At 33.4% G+C, this 24,934-nt stretch overlaps 1 protein-coding gene across 2 annotated transcripts; it reads left to right on the plus strand.

Moving 5' to 3' along the window:
* Positions 1-6,050: 6,050 nt before the first annotated feature.
* Positions 6,051-24,218, plus strand: LOC130726642 (CHD3-type chromatin-remodeling factor PICKLE). Of its 2 annotated transcripts, none has more exons than XM_057577948.1 (32): positions 6,051-6,168; positions 6,294-6,361; positions 7,099-7,245; positions 8,821-8,958; positions 9,046-9,200; positions 9,438-9,599; positions 10,634-10,884; positions 10,990-11,085; positions 11,411-11,547; positions 11,623-11,835; positions 11,967-12,074; positions 13,066-13,116; positions 13,217-13,316; positions 13,942-14,084; positions 14,207-14,310; positions 14,528-14,666; positions 14,769-14,938; positions 16,036-16,102; positions 16,177-16,299; positions 18,110-18,219; positions 18,298-18,379; positions 19,603-19,791; positions 20,176-20,332; positions 20,431-20,539; positions 20,631-20,705; positions 21,383-21,444; positions 21,542-21,618; positions 21,771-21,901; positions 22,042-22,414; positions 22,849-22,981; positions 23,355-23,425; positions 23,572-24,218. In XM_057577948.1, exons 3-32 carry the CDS (start codon positions 7,102-7,104, stop codon positions 23,980-23,982), a joined length of 4,281 nt encoding a protein of 1,426 aa, XP_057433931.1. In that variant the 5' UTR covers positions 6,051-6,168; positions 6,294-6,361; positions 7,099-7,101; the 3' UTR covers positions 23,983-24,218. The 2 variants fall into 2 exon arrangements, with proteins under 2 accessions (XP_057433931.1, XP_057433938.1); XM_057577955.1 differs by having other exon boundaries at positions 20,434-20,539.
* The last annotated feature ends 716 nt before the right edge of the window (positions 24,219-24,934 follow it).

Below are 24,934 nucleotides of genomic sequence, written 5' to 3' on the forward strand. Positions count from 1 at the left end.
TCTGCATTAAAATTTTTTTCTTAACTTTGAAATACATATTTTTTAAAACACTATTAAATCTGCATTTATTTTTCTAAACTTTGAAATACATGTTTTTACATATATTTAAAAAAACAACATTCACGTTACATTTTGCTTTTTAATATTTGGGAATATTTTATTTATATTTAAATATCATAACCTATTAAATGTGATCAATTTTTTTTAGGAAATATTTGTCATTTATAGTGAAAAAACTCAACTGCTAATTTTATGGAGATTTAAAATTGATTCATCTCACAGTAATAAATAACATTAAATATATTAATATAAAGATGAAATTAAAAAATTTAATCATTCAAAATTATTTGTAGGTAAAATATTATATCTTACTTAAACTTTAAAAATATAAATGGGTGAATATAAAATTATGAATTAGACATTTAATTAAAGTAAACTATTTTTCAATTTGAACAATCATGCATGATTGAGGTCATTTATTTACCATTTTTTTCTTCAAATTGTTGGGCGTTTGGTTTAAAATGCAGGCTATTTTTCCTCTGCCCTTGGCACTTGGTTCTTTCCAGTAGCGGCATGGATTTCACATCGGTGAAAATTATGGAAAATGCTAATTTGTATGAATGTTATGCAAACGAATACCTATCATTGGTTAAAATTTCGTTATCATGCGGCATTCATCCTTATTTTCCTGCAAAAGCTAATTTTAATTGATGGAAATTAAAATTCACGTGTTTCTCCCAAAAAAAAGTGAATCTGGATATACAATAGAAATTTTCAAATAGTCTTATTATATAATTGCAAAAGAAAAAAAAACATTGACAGTGAATATAAGAAAGAAAACAACTATAACTGTACCGTTGCATGTGGTATAAGATCAGAAATAACAAACCTCTGAACCAAAGACATTTTTGAAGAAGATTGATGAAGAAAAAAATATATAGAACATTGTGCATTAGAAAAAAAGAAGAAAAAAAATCTCAATTGTAAAGATGAAGGTATATAAGGAACAAACCTTTGGTATGACCCTTTTTTTTTCTTCCTCACACTGTATATTGCACACTTCAGTGCTTGACACAATTTATAGCACTCTTTTAAAAAAATTGATATCGTGGTCAATCTATAAAAAAATTGTCTTAAATTACTATAATTAAATTATATGTACACAATTTATAGCATCATAATAAAAAACATTAAAACTCATTGTCAATTTAAAATATTTTATCTTAAACTACTATAATTAAAGAGATGAGAAGTTTATTTTGATACAAAATCATGTTCATCTATTATCTATATCTAAAAAAATATTCTTTTAGTATAATGAGATCATTGCGGAAAATACCCAAAGGAATAAAAAATAAAAAAACTCCAATTATTTTTAATATTTTCGAATATGTGATATTTTTATGTATCATATTTTTCTATTTTGTGATTTCTGAATATGTGTTTTATTTTTAATATTTGAAATAATTTATTTTTGATTTTGTCATTTTTGAATAAGTGTTTCAATTTTAATCTTTAAAATTATTTATTTTCAATTTTGTGATTTTTAAAAAGGTTTATTATTTAATCAAAATAGCTGCATACATAAATTTCATGTTATCTACATCCAAGATCTCAAGTAGATATGTTAAAAGTTTTAAAAATAATAATATTGATGATGATTCGAAAACCCTTTTTATTATATTGATGATCAGTTCCTTATTAAATTGTTTTGAAATATATTGATGATGATTCAAAACTTCTTTTTATTATATTGATGTTCACGCACATCAATGGTGAATTATTTCGTGGTTACTATTTTTTTATCAAATATTGTTAATTTTTTTATTGTTATAATACATTAGAAAATAAGTTAAGTAGTAAATATAGATTTCATTTACTGTAGCTTAACCTATATTCCATGAAACTTTTATTTAGTCCATCAAATATAAATGATATTCTAAAGGTTTATTATATTTGAGTCATTTTTATAATTTTCAAATATAAAATTCTCATATTTTATAATTTTTTCTTTATTAATTACTAATGATTTAATAATTCAAAAAGAATTATTTAATATAGAATCTACGTATCAATATACGTGATTTCAAAAAGTGCATAATTTTATTAAAAAGTTGATTATTTTTATTAAAATTAATCATAAAAAAGTTATGAATTATGTGTTTTTTTTGGTACTTATGAATTATGTGTTAAAACAATGGATATAATTTTTTTTTAAAAAAATATGTATGTCAAAGTTAAGAAAAAACAAAATATTTACTGATAGATATATTTTTTTATATAGAGGGAATTGGAATGATATGAGAGTGACACGTGACAAAATCTTCTAGAAAAAAATCTTCATTTAAGGTACTAAATAAATATAGATAAAAACTATCAAAATCTAGCAAATCACAATAAAAACTCATAAAATCCTGAATTAATTAAAAATCCGAAAATTCAATAAAAATACCATAAAAAGTAATTAATGCTCTAAAAAAATAAGAAATAAATTAAGATTAAATCAAGAAATAAACAACCTAAATCCTAATCAAATCTAAAATTTAAAAATAATTTTTTTATGAGAATTAACCTGAGAATGACACGTGGAATTTTTTTAATGAGAATTAACGCGAAGGGAGAAATAGAGAAAGTTGTGTGAGAATTTTGGAGATAGAGAACGTATGAAGGTTTTTTTGCTCTTCTAACCCTTTTTATTTTCTAATATAGATTGATATTGATACTCTATATAAAAAAAAATATTTTTTAGGAAGATTTTTTTAACAGAAACTATCTAACAAAGATACATAAAAACAAACAACCTAAATCCTAATCAAATCTAAAATTAAAAAAGGTACTAAATAAATATAGATAAAAACTATCTTAGATAGGGTTTCATGAACGAGAAACAATTTGTCATTTTGAATAATTTACCCAAATTTGATGAAAATCTGCATATAACAATGAGCTTGAGCTGGAAGAGTGGAATGACAACCAAAAAGGTTCGTGCTTGCTTACAACACTGCCATTTGTTGCAAATTGTTGTTTGAAATCATGAAATGTGACATGTTACATGTTATGAGATTGAAATGAATAATGATACATACTTACTCTAGTTGTATTTATTTAAATTATTAGTTTGAACTGCACGTTTAAAATCGAATCGAATATGTTATATGATCATATAAATTCGTTGCGATAAATTAATGTGGAGCTCTTAGTTTTCTAGACCGGTTGTATATCAAGTGTATATATGGTTAAGGCAATTAAAGATTTGACTGTGGATATATGAATTAATGTAGATGATATTGAGTAAATTGACATTATTTGCACTAATTCATGATACTTTTTAGAAATTTTCTTATCATTGCATGTATTTAATTTGAAAGGCTTCCAATATGTTGATGCTGAGCAGGTCTTACATTATCTTACCAATGGGGAGATGGAGTGATATGAATTTGTATTTCATAAATAATGAAAATATGTTAAGAGCTATTCAGTTGTCATGAAAACTTCAATATGGTGCATCATGTTATGAGTCATCTTTTGGTTTGAATAACAACATTGTTATTTTTGAGGAGTTGTACATCTTTTTGTACTTTGAGGGATGTTCACAGCTATTACATATAGTTGTCAGTCAAATGGGGTTATTGTGTGTAGTGATTGAAGGGTTGATTTATGATTGTAGCCGTGGTTCTCACACACAGACCAAGAACTAAACTGGTAGTCGCCCCCTTTGTAGCAGGAACTTGTGTAACACAAAATGAGTATAACATGAGTTTGCTTGGACCAAGAAAATCGTAAGAAGTTCAACCCTTCAAGCTGATATGGATGCAGTGTACCTTCATTAACATGAAAATTAAATCATGTGATCTAGATCAACCAAATCTGAAAATTAAAGATAAAGCAGAATATTGGCAGAAGAATAGATCAACTAAAAAAAACATACCTCCTGAAAGAAACTCGGGGCTATTTTCATACTGTTGAAATTCTTTCTGCTGTTTTGTCAACTCCGCATCATCCTCACTGTTGAAATTCTTTCTGCTGTTTTGTCAACTCCGCATCATCCTCAAAATTGCTTTTTTGCTTACCGGAAGAAAGTTTGCTGGATCTAGACCGTAATCTATGGATTTTTTCTATTTCTGGCTGAAATGCAGAAATATCTGACTCATATTCCCAATAGCATTCATCATATGGAAGTTCTTTCCACTTCACAAAATATTCCCTTTCTTCAATATCACCACCCCTGTACCATTTAAACAACACACTCCATGAAAACATGGACATTTGTTGATATTTATATTGGGGAAAAAATTGCACAAAATAATTAAGCAAACTTTCTAAGCCACTAGCTTGCAGATTGTAGTTTCACAAGTCCTTTGTAGCAGTAACTTGCGTGACACAAAATGAGAAGAAGACTTGTGAAATTGATGGTTCACCGTTTTAAGATGATTTAGCAAAAATGGTTAGAACTATGTCTTTTTTCACGTTGAGAATTCAATCCCTTCACAAGCAAGGCCGAGATGCCCTAAAAATAAGATCCATAAACTCTTGTCATGGGTGAACCAAAGGGAAACTCTTGACACCCAACTTTATATGTAGCTTGAACCTGAGATAATGACATTTGTCAAACGACTCTTGAGCTTGTCCCTTCAATATAGCTTGTCTCATGAGACTCGATTATTAGATGGGCGAAGAGGAAGAGAAACATGGCAAACAAGCTCATATCGGGGGATGATCAACGTAATTGCGAGAAGAACATGGGCATAGTGATGTTGTCGCGAAGGTAAGGCGGTTAGTGATGATGAGCAAATCTGGAACAGAGAAGGTAGCATTGTCACACAAGAAAAAATAGAGGGGAGACACACAGGTTGTGTGGTCGTGGTGTTGGTGTAAATTGTAGTTTGAGACTTTGGATTGAGCATGTGTTAAGATTTTCAAAAAGCTATGTAGAACATACAGTGGGTGGGCAAAAGAGAGTTTGACATTTACTGGAAGTCCAAGTCTTTTCACCATGACAAGATCTATAGATCAAAACAAGACTTTTGAAGGAGATCACACAAATTTACAATCCACTATAGGTAAATAGTTTGTTTAAATATATGTGGTGTTTTATATTCATATATGAAATCTCATTTGTTTCTCACACCTCTCTTATTTCCTTTGGTAAAACACGCAGGGCAAAGAGGCAAATCAAGTTTGTGGAGTTAGCATTGTAGAAGCTGACTTTCCCTAATGAGACCTAAGTAGAGTGCAAGTTTGTTTTGGTGGTAAAGTCTCATATCCTCATTCATTTAGTAATATTTATAGAGTTTAATTTCTATGCACTTACCGTCAACCAATTAGATTTCAAGGATGTGTCACGTCAATTTTTGTACACCCTCAACTAATCATATTTCAAGGATGTGAGAAAATTTATTTTTTTATTTAATTTCATTAATTGACGTGACACATCCTTACAATCTGATTGGTTGACGGTGTAAAAAACTTTACACTGTCGATGCATTATCTTTTTTCTCATATTTATAAATAAAAATGCCATGTGATTAATAATGTAATTTTATATCAATGCGTATATGGATGATGATTTGTTAGGAGAAGTCTACCCCTTAATGTGATATCTAATAGTTTGAGTCTCGATGTATTAGTCTCATGACTACTGACCTGGAAAAAAAGTTGCTTTTGTCATTTTCAATATTATTGTATATTTCATTTTATCTCTATCACAAAGTTTCATGGATACTTTAAGCTTAACTTCTATTCAATTCAAACACACACTAAATCTCATTGAAAATTGGATCAAATTACATGAATCGACTTATTAATTCTCCAACTCGCGGACGATCATCATGAAACTAATTCTATTAAGGCCCTGAGATCATATTAAGTGCGTAAGTCTCTTCTAATAATTTTTTCTTCATACATGCTATTTCGGGATTAAACCCGATTAGATGCTTAAAGAGCCCAACTATATATACCTACTGGTTTTATTGGTATTTCTTTATTTTGAGGAAATGAATAAAGATGCTGCTTTTTGTCATTTATATTTTATATATTATTTAATTTTATTGTCATCACAAAGGTTTCTGAAGCCGATAATCTGAGTTCTTGGTTAATTTGTTTGTCCTAAGTTTTGGATATATAAAGAGGTGCCTTTGTTGTTGAATGTTAAATCTCGTCACTGTCCAGGTGACTCTACCATCCATCCCTGTTCCTCTCTCTCTCTCTCTCTCTCTCTCAACTCTCACCGCCATTTTTGCATTTTGTTTTTCTTTATTTATTTATTTATTCATTTTTATTCTCTCATTTCTCAGGCTTCGCTTTCTCCCGCGAAATTCCGCAGCTCCGTCGTCCAGATCGCCGGAAAATCCTGCACTCTACGGTACATCTCACTCTCAATTTCACTTCCATCACTGATTGCTCTCAAAATTTCTCAAAAATGGGGGGTTTTCACTTTTCTCAAGTCTAGGGTTTCTGCTTTGTTTTTGGTAAATTGCAAGTGTTGTTGGGTGATACCATGCATGATCACCAAGAATTGACACTAACATGCTTTTCTTCTTCATCTGATTTGTTGGTTCAGTAGGGTACTGTTTTATCATGCTGTGTTGCATAGAATGCATTTGAGGGATTAGGTTTTATGGATTTATGTTTTTTCAAGCATCAATTTTGCTGCATTACGTGGGGAAAGTGTTCTTTTGGTCAGAAGGATACTATAAGATGATACGTTTGTTCCTGGATTTTGGGCTTCTGTGATTTTGATCCCTTTTGTTTCTGGGGTTGTGATCACCTGCACTTGACCATCCTTAGTGTTTGTTTTATATGAAATTGAAAGTAAAATATGTGAAGGGGAAAAAGTTAGAGCTACAGGATTGTGGTTACACCTTGTGCAGTTGGTAAACCAATTTTGTAGAGGATCTAGTTCCTTGTTTCAGGATTATAAACTTATTTCAAAGGAAAAATGTTAGCCTAGCCTGCCATTCTTTTCAGCCCTCCTTTGATGATTCTTGGTTCATTATGAAAATTGGTCACTCATTGGAGGGTTTGGTTGATGGAAGTTGGAATTGACAAATTGTTCTTTCGTCTTCTTGTGTGCTTAAGGATTTCAATTATTATTTGCAGAAGATGAGTAGCTTGGTTGAGAGGCTTCGGGTAAGATCAGATCGCCGACCAGTTTACAATCTTGATGAGTCAGATGATGATGATCTTTTACCTAAAAAACCTGGAACAGTTCTGGAAAATATGGAGAGGATAGTCAGAAGTGATGCGGTATGTTGCTTCATTTTTTAGCTTATTGATTTTTATTTGAGCTTGTTATGCTTATATTTCATGAACCTTGTTTACATCTTAGGTATTATAGTGTTCAGTGCACTGGTCAGTGCTTCATATGGTGTCTGATAGTTCTTATTTTTTCTGTGATACGAGAAACTCATTGGAATTTCCAGTCCAATTTGAGATCTCCTTGATAAATTTGAAAGTTATGAACATTCCTGACCTACTAATCCATGTTGATTGGTGACAAGTTTGTTGGTGTAAGATTTTCCCTTAAAATTTTCACTCTAATAATGTGTATTTTGGTATGGAAGTATAGTCGCTAATACAAGGGCTTCAATATGGCCTAGATAGTGAAGGCTCTTTGGAGCTTTAGGCTTTGTTTGAGAGTTTTTAGGGGAGGGGAGCGGGCTTTGAGGGGAAGGGGAGGGGAGGGGAAGAGAGGGTAAACCCTCCCCTTGTCTGGAAATTCAAAATTTCTCAAAACCCCCCAATTCAAGGGAACTCAGCAAAATAACTGAGGGAGGGTCTTGAAGGGTTTTCAGAAATTCCCCAAACCCTTCCCCTTTTTTTGAAGAACACCCAAACCAGAGGCTTCTCAGTTCTCATACACCTGAAATTCCCTAAACCCTCCCCTCCAAAATCCAATTATCAAGTCTCAACAGAGCCTTAATATCTTGAGTTTAGAGATGGAAATAAGCACGTGCTTCTTTGAAGGATGCTGTCAACATTAGTAAAAGAAAAAAAGAGGTAAAATATTTGAGATTGCCGTGCAAATTAAATACACAAACAGTCAAGCAATCATTCTTATTTCATAGTAAAAATAAAATATTACTATGTTCAATTTACAAAACAAACCCCAAGCTGCTTGCTGCTAAGAGTCCCACAGTTTGATAATTCAGTATTTTTTCTACCGTTCTGTCTAGTTTACCTCTTCTAACATCATAGTTAGCTGGCAATATGGCTGGGCTTTTGGGTCGTTTACAGTTATCAATATTGTGCTGAAGGCACTAGACGCATGTGCGTCATTGAAGGGGCAGTGCCTCAACCAGCAGGAGGTGCTGATTCCTTCTATCTTCTTGCTTCATCGCCTTAGGAGTTCCTTTGATACACTCTTATAACATGTTTTCCAACATCGATTAACCCATTCTGAGAAATAACACGGAGTCATAATCTGATACTTATGATTTAAGAATCAAGAAGTTTCTTTGTTGGGGGCTAGCGAAATTCAGAAAGCCCTGTTTTCATTTTACTTTTTGGTTTATCTAAAAAGTATGCTATCCTCTACTCTTGTTCTTGTTTCCTCTTCGCTAACTGCCAGAATTTCTTCCTTTATCCAAAGGTGAAATATGAAGGCTTTTCGTTACACACATTAGGAATATTATTGTTCTAATTAATAATGGCAGTTAAAGGTAGTTCCAATTTTTCTATCCGTAAATGTTGTATATTTGACATTGTTTGATATTGTGAGCATGTTTGCAAATTTGGTGTTGTTGCATTATAGTTTACAATTCGTAAAAGTTTTGTACTCATTCTCTCCACTCCTTGTTTTGATTTTTTTGTACTAAGTAGAAAGAGGATTCATGTCAAGCCTGTGGAGAAAGTGGAAATCTTCTGAGCTGTGAAACTTGCACGTATGCTTATCATTCCAAGTGTTTACTTCCACCATTTAAAGGTCCTCTTCCAGACAACTGGAGGTGCCCTGAATGTGTAGGTGTTTATGTTTATACCAGCAATATTACAATAGATTTCTGCTTGAATAATAGCCTGTACGTACTTACATATATATTTTTGCAGGTTAGCCCACTTAATGATATTGATAAGTTACTTGATTGTGAGATGCGCCCTACTGTAGCTGATGACAGTGATGCCACAAAATTGGGGTCAAAACAAACTTTTGTTAAACAATACCTTGTTAAGTGGAAGGGGCTATCATATTTGCACTGCACATGGTAAAGTTGTGGCAACTCATCCGTTATTTTATTCCACCTTTCCATTGTGTTTAGTAGACCTTCTTCAATGCTTATTATGTATTATATCCATTCCTCAATTTTATTCTGTCTATTTATTCTCACTCCCATTTTTAGGTTTTCAGTATCATGTTCATCATTATTATTTTCTCAAATTTATGCTTTTGAGGATGTTATTTTGAGTATTTTGTATTTACCTGCACATATTTTTTTCTCTAGGGTTCCAGAGAAAGAGTTTCTCAAAGCTTTTAAGAACCATCCTCGTCTAAAGACCAAAGTGAACAACTTCCATCGTCAAATGGCATCTGTCAATACTTCTGATGAAGACTTTGTTGCCATTCGTCCTGAATGGACTACAGTTGATCGGATAATTGCTAGCAGGTTCAACTATGTGGGATTTTGTTTTCCTCCTTCCGCATATGCAACATAAGATGAGATGATTCATGATTATGTTCCTAATTTCGGAATAGAACTTAAAATTTGAATACTTGATATTATTTTTCCAGCATTTTAGTGACAGTTAGAAAGTGGTGGTGTGATGTTAAGTCATGTCCAAACTACCATTCTTGATGTAAGTGTTGGGCAATTACATCACACCACCTAATAACTTCTTGTAAAATGAAAATGTTAATAATCCAACGATTCAATAATATATTATGCTGATGAACGATTATACTAAAATTTTGACAACAATAAAAATAAAGTGGTGCAATTAGTATCAAATAAAATTTGAATTGTATGAAATTTTGTAGTCATGATCCACTTCATTAGAATTTTTACTTGAACAGTTGGATTGATAGAATATACCATTTATAAAGAGTTATTAAAAGGTATATCAAACTGAGATTTATAAATAAATCTGTACTGTGAAGTTTCAATTAATTTTTGAATTGCATGCAATCTTGTAGACTATTTTATTAGAATTTTCAATTCAGCAACTCAATTGAAATAATCCCCCCCCCCCTCTCTGAGTCTTTCTGCGTTTGTGTGACTGTGTCCTTCACAGTTTCATAGTTATTATTTTCAGGCATAAGGAATTTAGAATCTTCAATTTGGTTCTCAGTTTTTCTGCTAGTCCTCCCCACTTATATTTTGATGAATCTTATTGGAATCTATCCTAGTCAAGTAATGGAAAATAGTTCCATCAAAAAGAAAATTTTCTGATATCTTTAATTTCTGATTTTATTTTCCCTTCTCTTCATCAAACTCTTCTTCTTCCCCCCCGCCCCCCCTCTTCATGAAAAAAAGAAAACTATCATTAGTTTGTCTCATGGTCATGAGAGAGAATGGTGACACTACAATGTGCAAGCTAGTGGCTTAGAAAGTTTGCTTAATTATTTTGTGCTATTTTTTCCCCAATATAAATATCAAAAAATGTACATGTTTTCATGGAATGTGTTGTTTAAATGGTACAGGGGTGGTGATGATGAAGAAAGGGAATATTTTGTGAAGTGGAAAGAGCTTCCATATGATGAATGCTATTGGGAATATGAGTCAGATATTTCTGCATTTCAGCCAGAAATAGAAAAATTCCATAGATTACGGTCTAGATCCAGCAAACTTTCTTCCGGTAAGCAAAAAAGCAATTTTAAGGATGATGGGGAGTTGACAAAACAGCAGAAAGAATTTCAACAGTATGAAAATAGCCCCGAGTTTCTTTCAGGAGGTATGTTTTTTAGTTGATCTATTCTACTGCCAATATTTTGCTTTATCTTTAATTTTCAGATTTGGTTGATCTAGATCACCTGATTTAATTTTCATGTTAATGAAGGTACTCTGCATCCATATCAGCTTGAAGGGTTGAACTTCTTACGATTTTCTTGGTCCAAGCAAACTCATGTTATACTCGCTGATGAAATGGGACTTGGTACTTAGTCTCTGTTTCTCTTATTCTCCTATTCTCCATCTATTTATTCCTTCTCTGTTTTAGGGTAAATAAAAAATTTAGGGGATGTGAGGCTGCTCCGTTCCCAAGGCAAGGGCATGTCATAAGCTCAATAAGGGCGTATAGTGGTACTTAACTTTTCAATCAAAATGCTTTGGTGGTTTCAAGCTGAACCTACCCCATCGGGTTGATACTTTACGTACCCCTTTTTAACTCTTGTCTTCCCTCCCTCTGCCCTTAATTTGGAGTTTTTAGAGACGTATGTTATTGCACCTTGATGAGTGATGACTGAATTTCACATTTGCAGGTAAAACCATACAAAGTATTGCTTTCTTAGCATCCCTTTATAAAGAGGGTATCTCACCACATCTGGTGGTTGCTCCACTGTCAACATTGCGAAACTGGGAACGGGAATTTGCAACATGGGCCCCTCAAATGAATGTCGTATGTAAACAGGGATTTCTCATTAATATGTTTTTTTAGGTATTTACTGTTTTAATTGTATGTTTGTTTCTGCAGGTTATGTATGTTGGGTCTGCCCAAGCCCGTACTGTTATAAGAGAGTACGAATTTTACTTTCCAAAAAAGCAGAAGAAGATCAAGAAAAAGAAATCTGGTCAAATAGTTAGTGAAAGCAAGCAAGATAGGATTAAGTTTGATGTCCTTTTGACATCATATGAGATGATCAACCTTGACACAACATCGTTGAAACCGATAAAATGGGAATCCATGGTAAGTTATACTTACCATTAAATTTCCAGAACTAAAAAACATTAGTTTGACAGTTCCCTCAAGAATATTCTTGCTGTTCTAATTTTTGGTTTCTCAATTAAGCTGATAGTTTGGCATCTATATGTATGTAGATAGTTGATGAAGGGCATCGTCTAAAAAATAAGGATTCAAAATTATTTTCTTCATTGACGCAATATTCTAGCAGGCATCGTGTGCTCTTGACTGGGACTCCACTTCAGGTTCACTTTAAATTGTTTCATAGATTGTTAATTATGGGATTATATCCTAATTTTTTATTATTGGTATTTGGTAAATTGAATTGTGTTTTTGCTTCTTTTTCTGGACTTGCTGGTTGTATTTTGTCTGGATAGGTTGTGTTGTGACTACTGACTAATACTACGAGTTCCATTTTCTAAACTTGAGTCATATTATTTATGGTGCATTACTGATTTTTGAACTGCACATAACTTTGCTTAAAAAGGGCATTTGGGTTTTTGAATATATCCAAAATGAGATTTTTGTTTTCATGGATACTCAGTATAATATTTGTTATTTGTCACTCCAATATGTCTATGTGTGAATTGTTATGATATAGTAGCGTTGCACATAATACCATCGAATATTTAATAATGTGAATGTAAATGGCAAAGGGTAAGTCTATGTTGAGGTAGAGCTCTCAAGAGGTTGAACCATTTCACTATTTCACTATATGATGATGTGCATTGATAATTTGATACTTACCTTCATTTATTAATTCATCAAGCTTTATATCCTTCTATAAATACTGTACTATGGTTCATTGTATCACTACCTCGAAATGAATGAGAATTAGATTTACAGAGTTCTGAGTTTTCAACAATGTCAGTTGCTCCACCAATCAGAGGTCAACCTCTCCAAAGAGTTTCTCTTTGTCAAAACAATATCTTAAATTCGATAATGGAATCACATGATGATTGATTGTGAGTCTTAGCTTTTAGCTGGTGTTTTGTATTTCTGTGTGTCTAGAGCAATAAAGTTACTATTGCATGTTTGAATATTAATTTGTTTTGGTTCTGGAAATCTAATAAGTATGATTTTTTTTTCAAATTTCCTATTAAAATTTACAAATTACTTGTGCGCTACACTTTACACCTCTTAATGTACATATTTTTAATTTAAAGCTTGGTTGCATGTATTGAGTTTATCTGTGTTGAAAAGTACTGTAACAATAGCTTGTCTGGTGCATTTCAGAATAACTTGGATGAACTTTTTATGCTTATGCACTTCCTTGATGCTGGGAAGGTTAGTCTGAGGATTGTACTTTAAGTTAAACTCTATTATGTTTTTGGATTTCCCCATCAATGTCCCAGGTATCTTATGATTTTTTTTTAACTGCTGATAGTTTGGAAGTTTAGAGGAGTTCCAGGAAGAATTTAAGGACATCAATCAAGAGGAACAGATTTCAAGGCTTCATAAAATGTTGGCCCCACATCTTCTGCGAAGTATGTATCTTAATCTTGAATAAATGATGCAATCGCACTTAATTTCTGCTTGTCTGGAGTTTTACTTAATCTCTAGATTTATAATCTAGCATTGAGCCTATTAGTTTAAGTTGTGCTACTTTTGTGTTGCCCATATATGTTCCTTGCTCAAGAGGTATCGTCTTACTCTCTTTAGAAGTGTTCAAGGCGTGTCCGCGCTGTGTCTGAGGCGAGAAGCAAAAAAATTATTGAGACACCGCCAAAAGGTTTTAGACATGTGTCGACGTGTGTTGGTCACCGGGGACACTCCTTTGACTATGTCAACTAGAAGAGAAGTGATTGGCAGATGTTGGCATCTGTCCTGGTGCTGGTCCATTAATCTCTTAACTTTGCTTGGGGAAAGGAATTGATGTTTAATTGGTGAAGCCTGAATGGCTTTCAGTATTGTTTGATTTAGTGGTAGGCCTTGAAGTGCATGGGGCTACTGCCGATTTCTGATAATTTAATTTGATGATTTTAATTTTAGCATTAATTTAAATTGCAAAAGTGCTCTCAGAAGCTTCGTTACTCAATGTTTCTGATAACAAACTATGCGGTAATTTGCACGTATTTCTGAGTTGTGATTTTTTTTTTGATGCCCTTGCAGGAGTGAAGAAAGATGTCATGAAGGAACTACCACCCAAAAAGGAACTTATCCTACGTGTTGAATTGAGCAGCAAACAGAAAGAATATTATAAGGCAATTTTGACTCGCAATTATCAGTTATTAACTCGTCGTGGTGGTGCACAGGCAAGATGCATGCTTTGATGAACTGATCTTTTCGGGTTTACTCTTACTCTTAGCTTCATAAGTAAAGTGCCAAAATTCTTAACAATATTTTGTGTTATTGTGTTTCGTATGTTGTGAATCAGATTTCTCTTATTAATGTTGTTATGGAACTGCGCAAGCTCTGTTGTCATCCTTTCATGTTAGAAGGAGTTGAACCAGATATTGACGATCCAAAAGAATTCCACAAGTAAGCTCTTATATCATTTTTTTACTGGTGTAATGTTGTTGCCTGTAAGAAATGTATTTATTTTTCTTTTTTCCTTTTCATGTAAATTTATTAGCTTTTTTTATTTGTTAGCTGTAACTAAGATGAAATACTCGGTGATAATTTTGAATGGCGTTATTGTGGTATGGCCTGTACAAGTGATTTACTCCATTTTTTCTTTTTAATTTCTATTTGACAGACAGCTGCTGGAATCGTCAGGGAAATTGCAATTGCTGGACAAGATGATGGTAAAGCTTAAAGAGCAAGGGCATAGAGTCCTCATATATACCCAATTTCAGCACATGCTGGACTTGCTTGAAGATTACTGTTCTTACAAGGTATCCATATGATCTTGTTCAGTTTTTGACTAACCAAATGGTTTCTGAAGCTGAATGTTTCACTATGATATTCTGTTCATTTTTTTCTTTAAAAAAAACTAGAAATGGCTGTATGAAAGGATAGATGGCAAGGTTGGTGGAGCTGAAAGACAAATACGGATAGATCGTTTTAATGCCAAAAATTCTTCAAGATTTTGCTTTCTTCTTTCTACTAGAGCTGGGGGATTGGGGATAAACCTCGCAACTGCTGACACAGTTATTATATATGATAGGTGAACCTTTAAATCCCTGTAATTGTTTTTTTTCTGTCTAGAATAATAGTTTAATGAAAAATATAATTGAAAATGGCCATGAAACAAGTTTTACTGTCTCAAGGTTTTCTATTTTGGATTAAAAATACCTTCACATCCACAATTACAACTTCTATATTCAATAAATTTACATGGCCGAACAATTGAAATTTGCTGCAAGATAGTAGTTTCTTGGTGCCTGGCTATTCATTATCATTCTTCTATTCTATATGATTGATTGTTGCGTGGTTGATTTTTTACTTCTTTATTTTTATGGTCTCTGTACCCCCCTCCCCCTCTCTTTTTCTTGACCTCAATCTGTTATGCTCGCGAGACATGACCAGCCTATTTATGGATGACAACATCGGGCGTAGCTTGCAAGTACAGGGGAAGATTGACTATTGAAACCTTATATAGTATTTGAGAAAGCAACTTCCTGATCTGGTTGTCTTGCTTTCCAAAATATGGCATTAAAGGTTGATTGGCAATTTCCTGAACTCTTTAGCGAATATGTTTTAGTGATTTGGGAAACATGCCATCAAATGAGTTTATGGAGACTACTGCTAAATGAGGTCCAGAAAAGAAGCATAATTTTAAGGGGAGTTGAAACTCTTCTTCAAGATTTATGTAGGCGTTTTTCCTTCTTGTCCTGTTTTAAGATATGATGATATAAGGATTGGATAAGGGCAGTATGAATGGTACTAGAAGAGAATTCGAGATTCTTGCATTGCTTGTTCTAACTTTCCTTTAGGAACAATCTATTAATGTATTTTAATGACTCTAACGACAGTTGAAGTACATTGGCATTTTTTATTCTAATGGATGAGTACTTGGAGAATTTTTGGTTGAAATATTTTGCCCAATACGTTTCCCTTAGTGCCCTTTTTTAATAGTCGTTAACATCTTGGCTGTTTTGAAGTTAAATAAACAATCGGTGATCCTCATTTATTTTTTTTATTTTTTATGGTATGCTTACAATCTATGTGAAGCTGAAAGATTAAGCCTTTATTTTTGTGTTATTATTGTCTAATTTAGTCCAATTTTATATTTAATTCACTGATCAAAATATCATTCTTTAGTGATTGGAATCCTCATGCTGATTTACAAGCTATGGCCAGAGCTCATCGACTTGGACAGACTAACAAGGTTTGAGTTTTTCGTTGATGTGAACTTGATTGTTATTGTGGGCTTAAAATGTCCTAATGGTTCTGGCATTATAGGTGTTGATTTATAGGCTTATAACACGAGGAACAATTGAAGAAAGGATGATGGAGATGACTAAGAAGAAAATGGTGTTGGAACACCTTGTTGTAGGGAGGCTTAAGGCTCAAAATATTAATCAGGTAAATAATTACTTTTTAAAAGTAAAAGCTTTTGTCGTGAAACTGATAAAGTTAACGGTTTTGTTGTTAAGGCCACAATTTTTTAGGTGCTATCTTGTCTTTTTTTCACCTTTTTCTTATTTTTTTGATACTTTAAAGCGCTGCTGATATGACTAAAATTGTAGAACCAGGTGGAAAGGGGAGACTAGTTCTTTATTATTGGACTCAGGAATATAAAAGACATGTTTTTTCAATTCATGTATGCTTATTTATTGTCATTGCCTCATCGGTCAAAATCCCTGTTCATCACATTGTTTATTTTACCTTCTAGTCAGAATATGCATTTTGGGGTACTTTTACATATTTGTATTTGTACTGGAATATCACATAAATTGATTTTATTTCTAACTGAATCTAGAAGTATGGAGGCCAAGCTTCTTACAAGCAGAGGTAGGCAGGTAGCTCTCTGTTTTAGGAAATAGGTAGGCCATGCTCCTTATAAGCAGTTGTATCTCTCTGTAAAAGCTATAAATTCAGGGACTAGGGAATTACAAGGAAACACAATACAGGGGAATTATGCAGAAGCACAGAATACTCCAACCCTCCAAATCCTTTCCCCCTTCCACAATTCACACCTCCCTCTCCCAGATTCTTCCCTTCCCTTTAGTCAGTTTCCTCCTTTTCCCATGTTTCTTGCCATGTAGGCAAGTTTGTAACTGCCCTTTACAGCCCAAATTCTCTCTGCCTTCTACTCACACTGTCCTCAAAGTATTAACCTTAAATTAATAAGGCCTAAAAGAGAGAACAGAGTGTTAGGTTATATAACGAATATCTTATAATATCTTGATCAGATCTTAGATTATTTCTTAGGCTTATTTTGCGTACTTCCTTATATCTTGTCATTTGTTTCCTTACTTTATCAAGGTTAGGAGTATATTAATCATAATGTTTTCCTCTTTTATTAGGATTAGGAGTTTGGCATCAGAATCAATAAGAGTTAGTGCTGTTGTCTTTTGTATCACTTCATATATCATATCATGACAAAGTCTTTGTTGTTTCTCTTCTCTTCTCTCATTCCTTCTCTAAAACTCTGCAACTTCAACACACAGATTGATTAAAATCACTTCACTTTTGGTTCTGTTTGTTTCTTCATTTTTCATCCCCCTCTTCTTTGACAGGTTTTGGAGTATATCTATCTAACATCCCCGTAGTATTAACCTGTGTGTTGGGAGTTCTGATTTTTTTTTTATAAAAGGATAAATTTTATTTAGATGGGTAAAAGGAAAAACACCAAAAGCTAGGATATGGCATATGCTCCTAAAAGGGTTGATGCGATCACAACTCTTCTCTCTGCGTATCAGACAAAGTTAATTCCCAGAAATAACTATTGACTGAACTCCAGAAAACAGGAAGAGGAAAGCACCAGGCATTGAACTTTTTCAGAACGCACCAAATACCTCACTAAAACCCCTTCTTTTATAATAGAGCAATCATATGCTTTAAATATTTTTAGCCACTTTATATATGAATAAACACATTAGCTTTATAGCTTCCTACATGGTCCTATGTGCTTTTCGTGGGTCCTTGAATGTCATTCTCCTTACCCCCCCTCCCCTCATTAAAAATTCCTGATGTGTACTAGTTGCATATTCTTATTTATTTTTTTATATTTATTGAGTCTGGGATAGATTCATATTTTCTAAAATATTGAAGTCATATGGAATTGGTGTTTTCAGTATTTAATTACAAGTTGAAAATTTGACCTATATCCAATTGAGCCCAGTATTGCTGAAAGATTTGATGGTAGCTTTTGACTATCAATTGTGCTTAGGAAGAGTTGGATGACATCATAAGGTATGGCTCGAAGGAATTATTTGCAGAAGAGAATGATGAAGCAGTAAAATCTCGCCAGATCCATTATGATGCAGCAGCTATCGATAGGTATTCAAGCACTTCTCCTCAAACATGAACTAGGAATATGACTGAGAAATTTATTCTTTGTATATTTCATCATAATAGGTTGCTGGATCGTGACCAAGTTGGAGATGAAGAAACTACTCTGGATGATGAAGATGAAAATGGATTTCTGAAGGCCTTTAAGGTTGACTACCAGATAATCTGCATTTACATTTTTGTGCTCTTAATGTTTATTCACTTTGGTTTTGGTTTGTTGATGTGCCGTTGCTATCTACCTGGCACTCATCATTTTATAGCAAGAAACATATAAGGGCTTATAAAAACACATGTGGACTCATTAATTAATCATGAGAAAATTGGATCTTAGAAGTGCCACTGAATTAGTCTCAGCTTAAAAAGCTCAACTGTCACTTTTTACCTTTTGGATTAGCTTGTTTTGTTGTGAAAACATTGCTATGGGGATCCACTGGTCATGATTATTTAACTTCGTTGTGCATATATTTTGGCTAGCCTTTAGAATTGGCAAGTGTTGATGTATATGTGAATTTTCTGGTGGATTATCGTTAACTTTATCCCTACCCTGAAGTGCGTACATTATTCTGCTGCTACTGCTTTCACCATGCTTTTCTATTTATTAATTTTTTTTAAGAAAATTCAATCAAATTAATTTTAAATGTTAAGCGGAAGTTTCTTTGCTTTGCTTTCTTTATTTTTTTTATTGTATTTATGACATGAATTTTTTCAGCCTAATATTTGGAGTTTAAATATCTGGTATATGTAACTGCTAAATGAACTCATTCATATAAAGTTTTCAGGTAGATTTTATGAAACTTGATGAATGGCTAAATTCAGAATTGCTATTGCCGTTATTTGTTTTGACAATTTTTTTCTTGAAAGTGCTGCTTCTTTCTTCAAAATCTGGCAAAGTTGTGACTAAATTGCTTGCAATTCTTTTATATGGAGCACTCTGGCTCTGTTACCTTCTCATGCTGTCTATCAACGCCAATTTTACCTTTATTCCATGAAGTAACTGTACAAAATCTTTTACTGCAATTTGTTTTTTTTTTTTTTGGTTTCTGCTTGGGTTCTGACATGAACTAACTATACTAAAAGCTGAAGTTGTTGAGTGAAGAGACATGAATGATTTTACTGCAATTTGTTTAGGCTTGAAGCTTGCATGTTGGACAGGTCCACCTACCTTGTACTGAAATTTAACTTCTTATTGGAAGAAAGGAAACAACAAGGATCAAACCGTAAACCACTTGATCATATAGGCTCTGATATCATTTCATAAACACACTACTTAAAACTTTAACCTGTTGGGTGAAGAGACACCGCATGAATAGTTTTATTATACTTCTAATGGGTTCTATGCTTTTGATTGACTAAGTGGGTTATATGATCTAGGTTGCAAATTTTGAGTATGTTGATGAAGCTGAGGCTGCAGCAGAGGCAGCACAAAAGAAAGCCATGGAGACTGTAAACAACAGCTCAGATAGAACACATTTCTGGGAGGAGTTGTTAGGAGACAAATATCAAGAGCATAAAGTCGAGGAGTTTAATACCTTGGGGAAAGGGAAGCGGAACCGCAAGCTGGTATGTGATTTTGGTATTTATGCCATTTTCTTTTTTCATTTTGCAAAATATAAAAGATTATTTTTCCTTTAGTCATTATGAATTTGTGTGAGGTGTCATTCAACAGTGTCAATAAATATTCTGTTTACTCTCTAATTTCGCTTTTTCTAACTTCCTTATTATGGTTTTGTCGAACTTGTTCCTTTTTCTTCTCAATAAATGACATGCTAATGATTTGTTTAACTGAATATTGACATCTAGGACTTTGGTGCTTGGAGTTTGTTTTTTGTTTGTCAGGGTGTGGGTGTTTTACAACTTGGGTGGTTAATTTTTCTTTTTTAAGTTTCCTTTTTTTTAATGTTTTTCAGGTAGTATTTAACTATTTATTATTCCTTGATTTCCCAGATGGTTTCTGTTGAGGACGACGACCTTGCTGGTCTAGAAGATGTAAGCTCTGATGGTGAAGATGACAATTATGAAGCAGAGCTTAGTGATGGTGAAACAAATTCTATTGGGGGCGGGGCTCCTATTGCTAGAAAGCCTTATAAAAAAAAAGCTCGTAGTATGTAACAATACTTATTTATTTATTTTAATGATAAATGATGGACACTAGATTATCTGGCCTTTGACTATGATGTTAATATCCTCTAACTTTATCAGCAGCGGATAGCACAGAACCACTTCCTCTGATGGAAGGTGAAGGAAAAGCGTTCAGAGTACTAGGTTTTAATCAAAATCAGAGAGCTGCGTTTGTGCAAATTTTAATGAGGTTGCGTTATATTTATTTTAAGTACTGAATTGAAGAAAAGGTTTTGCATGGCTATATCTGTGGTTTATCTCACTTCGAATGTGTATTACAGGTTTGGAGTTGGTGATTTTGATTGGAAGGAGTTCACTTCCCGCATGAAACAGAAGACTTATGAAGAGATTAAAGAGTATTAATACAATTTTCTTTAATCTGTTACCATATTTAGGATTTTTTTATACAATTTTAAGGTTTTATTTGCAACACGTTTTTGTTGGAAATTGATTTTAACTTACTTTTTGCCGGGACGGAGAGATGGGATTTAATGATAGCTGTGCCAGTGTGCCCATCTATTCTCAACATAAAATAAAAAAAAAGTAACAATAATAACATCAATCTGGATACATACAAGGTTTAAAATAGGGGTATATTTTTGTATTTAATAGTGTTGCTACTTGTCTGTATAATTTAATATTAACTAGTTCCTTCATGCGTCTGAATTGCTTGTTGAGGATGTTGCTTTGTATTTTTCTCCACTGTTTTTATTATTTTTTCTTTTGCAATTTGTCACTTCAAAAAGTTTTAGCGAAGTTCGTTAACAGCTGGAAGGAAAATGTATTATTATTCCTTAGGGTAAATCCTGCACGATATACCTCTGGTAATTCCTTTCACATCGACGGGAGTACGCTTGAGTTTAGAATTTTGGCCTAACTTAAATCTCAAAATTAGCAATTAAATTAAGTTTTAAATATAATAAACATTACCACATTGTATGATATTATTTTTAATGAACTGCCTATCTTATGGTTTGTATCATACCTTAATGTTATTCTATGTGATTGAACTTGATACATGTGTTATTTACAGTTACGGAACCCTTTTCTTGTCTCATATTGCTGAAGATATAACTGATTCCCTTACATTCACAGGTGATAGATCCTTATTGCTACTCGTATCTTCTCTCATTTTCCCTTTTTTCTATATCTTTAATTTCCTAATTCCTTTTTATTCATAATTTTGCCTTAGATGGTGTTCCAAAAGAAGGACTCCGAATTCAAGATGTGCTTGTTAGGATTGCAGTTCTTCTCTTGATAAGGGACAAAGTAAGTTTCTAATGAAATTTCTGTATTTTAATGATTTTGTTATTAATATATTATATCATTCTGCGCCCTGTGTTCCATCTATTAAAAAAAAAACGATTGGAAGCTTTCATCTGATGATTATGCTTTCTTCCTTTTGGGATGTGGACTGACAGGTGAGGTTTGCATCAGAACATCCTCAAACTCCACTGTTTTCGGATGACATATTATCACGCTATTCAGGACTGAAGGGTGCAAAGATATGGAAGGAAGAGCATGATTTAGTTCTACTGCGTGCTGTGTTGAAGTATGTATTGAGATAGATATCTTTTGTTTTCTTCAACGAATGCAGAGAATTGTATCTTCTAACTGTATGATATTAGGTATTATTTTTAGTCTATTCATTTTGTTCATATATTCTTTTAACATGACATTTTTCTATGTAAGACATGGGTATGGAAGGTGGCAAGCTATTGTTGATGATAAGGATCTGAAGATTCAGGAGCTCATCTGTCAGGAGTTGAATCTTCCCACGATAAATTTGCCATTACCAGGACAAGTTGGCTCTCAGGCACAAAATGGTGCAAATTTGACAAGTGCAGAAGTACCTGCCAATCAATCCAGGGAAAATGGTGGGAGTGACATAACAGCTGATGTTGCACAGGGTTCGGGTGATGCTAAGAACCAACCACAGTTATATCAAGACTCTTCCATATTATATCATTTTAGAGACATGCAGAGAAGACAGGTTGAGTTTGTAAAAAAGAGGGTTCTTCTCTTGGAAAAAGGACTCAATGCTGAGTACCAGAAAGAATACTTTGTAAGTGTACTAACATTCGGTGGTGCATAAAATCTTCAATTCTTCTCTTTGGGATGCTGAGGATTCAAGTTCAAAACCCTATCATATTAGAAGTTGATCGTAGATGCATTATTCTTTTATCAGAAGTTTCCTTGTTAGGCACTGCCGATCAAATGAACTGATGCTAGAATTTAACTTCATAGTTGAGAGATAAAGCAAGACAAACATGGCTGATAAATTTTTTTTTAATTCTCTTTTTGGTGGTTATGGATGATGAAAGAAGAATTTATTGGAAGTTATAGGAATAGGAGACAAGTGTACTTTCTGAATGTGTACCATCTTCCAGTTCCTGAGAACTTATTTTCATGGCATTAATGCTTCCTTCTATGACTCAAAAAGTCATGCGTAGTCTTGCTTGTGGACTGACTTATTTTCCTCATGAACTTTGTTTGCAGGGTGGTCCAAAAGCAAATGAAGTAACAAATGAACAACTTAAAAGTGAACCCAAGGCTGCAAATTTTCCGAGTTATAAATCAAGGGACATGGATACCCAAATGATTGATCAACTGCCACAAGTAGAAAAAATAGGTATTATTCTATTGTTGTTCTCGAATAATTTGTTTCTAGATCACTATGATCAGACAGCAGCAGTACCTAGTTTGTATCTGATAATGTAGGAAATCTTGCATACTCCAAGATAATTTCACCTAGGCAATTAGAATATGACATGATACAGAAATTGAATCTGCGCTGTCAAGTTTAATTTTATCAAAATCTGCAATGTTAGGCACAATAATATGCAAGAACCTCTCCAGATATTTTATCGATGGGTCAATATTTCTGTTTGTTATTTTTATTGTGGTCCCCCCCTATATTTCAAAAAAGAATCTTTGAAGAAGTTCCCTGAAGATGGGGAAGTGAAGATCAGAAAACTAACTTGAACTGCTACCATTTTCTGCAGCTTTAGAAGATATTTCAGGTGCTTGTGATAATGATCCAAATCGCATGGAATTAGTTCGACTTTACAATGAGGTATAAGTACTACTGTACTCTCTTCATGTGCTGCTCTTTATATAGGATTACTTCATCATCTCTTTCAAGTTTCAACAAAAGATAGATGGTGAAAAACAGTATTCTACTGAGTAGCTGTATCAACAATCTTTTTTCTGTATTTGCAGATGTGCAAGGTAGTGCTGGAAAATCCCATGGATTTAGGTCAAACATCCTTGGCGAGACAATCAGTAGATGCCAATGCGGTGAAGAATTTCCAACCACTAGAAAGCATTTGTGAAGATATCAACAGAATTCTTGCACCCACAGAAGACCAGCCAATTGCAGAAACGCCATTATTGAATTCAGATAACAAACCAGTGACCATATCACCACCAGCCCCTCAAGGAGACTGCAAACCTGATTCTTCAGCAGACGGCGAGAGTAAGGATATGGTAGTAGAATCTGAACCTAAAAAAGAAAGCTGTTCAAGCCTGGTGGATGAGAAGAATGAAAATCCAAGTCTTCCGGAGAAAAAGGAAAGTGATACAGAAATGAAAGAGGGTTTTGATGCTGGATTCGTTGTAGTGGATGATTAGGTGCAATATATATACTAGACAGATATTTGTTGTACTGTGTATGATGATAGTGATCTCAATCAACATTTTTTAACTCATTGAAAGTGAAGTAGATTAAAAAGCAAAAGGCACTATAGCATTTGTAGTAGTTAAATTCCTTACAAACTAGTCCGTGGGGAACTTTTGTTCATTTTTATGAGTTACGAGGATGAGGTCTTTACTTTGGAAGATTATGATCAATTGTATAATTTACTGTACGATAGCGTGTTACCCTTGATTTCTGTTTGAGAATGAGCAGAGAAGATTGAATATTTTAACATAAAAGATTAATTTTCCATTGCCATTCTTCCCTGATCAAGGTATTTCAGGTTGAAGGAAGATTAATAGAATAGAGTAGTGTAAATTAAAAAAAGCTGCACAATGCATTATGAATTGACCATGGAGCTATATATAACAAGGAGGTTCGGACTTTGGAGCATGGTAGAACAAATTGAGAGTGCACCTTGTCTCACTTCTATAGAAACTGTAGCTCTTTCCTTCAGATGCTTCCTTGAGGATGCAGCTCTTTCTCACGAGCCATTAGTACATCATTGTCAACGAAAGAGGTAAAAGAGTGTGCTTTAACCTTTATCCAACACAGTTTGCTTTCATATATAGAAAAGAAAAGAAAATGATTATTTTCGTGTGCTAGTCTTGTAAGTAGTAGCTAGCTAATTGGTTGTCTGCAAAATTGTCAAATTTTTCAACACATCTGGTACAAATACCAAGCAAGGAATTAAACCAATACATGATATAAGGGTTCCTATCTCTCCATGTTCCTCCCCTATTCCTTTCCTTCTAAGCTAATAAAAAACAATGCATTATGAATTGGCCATGGAGCTACAGCAAGAGGTTAGACTTTGGGCCATGGAAGAACAAATTGAGAGTGTTGAGGCTGGCCCTTGACTTCCCACTTCAGTGGCCCTTGTCTCAC

This window comes from Lotus japonicus, chromosome 1 (genome assembly GCF_012489685.1).
Source record: "Lotus japonicus ecotype B-129 chromosome 1, LjGifu_v1.2".
NCBI lineage: Eukaryota > Viridiplantae > Streptophyta > Magnoliopsida > Fabales > Fabaceae > Lotus > Lotus japonicus.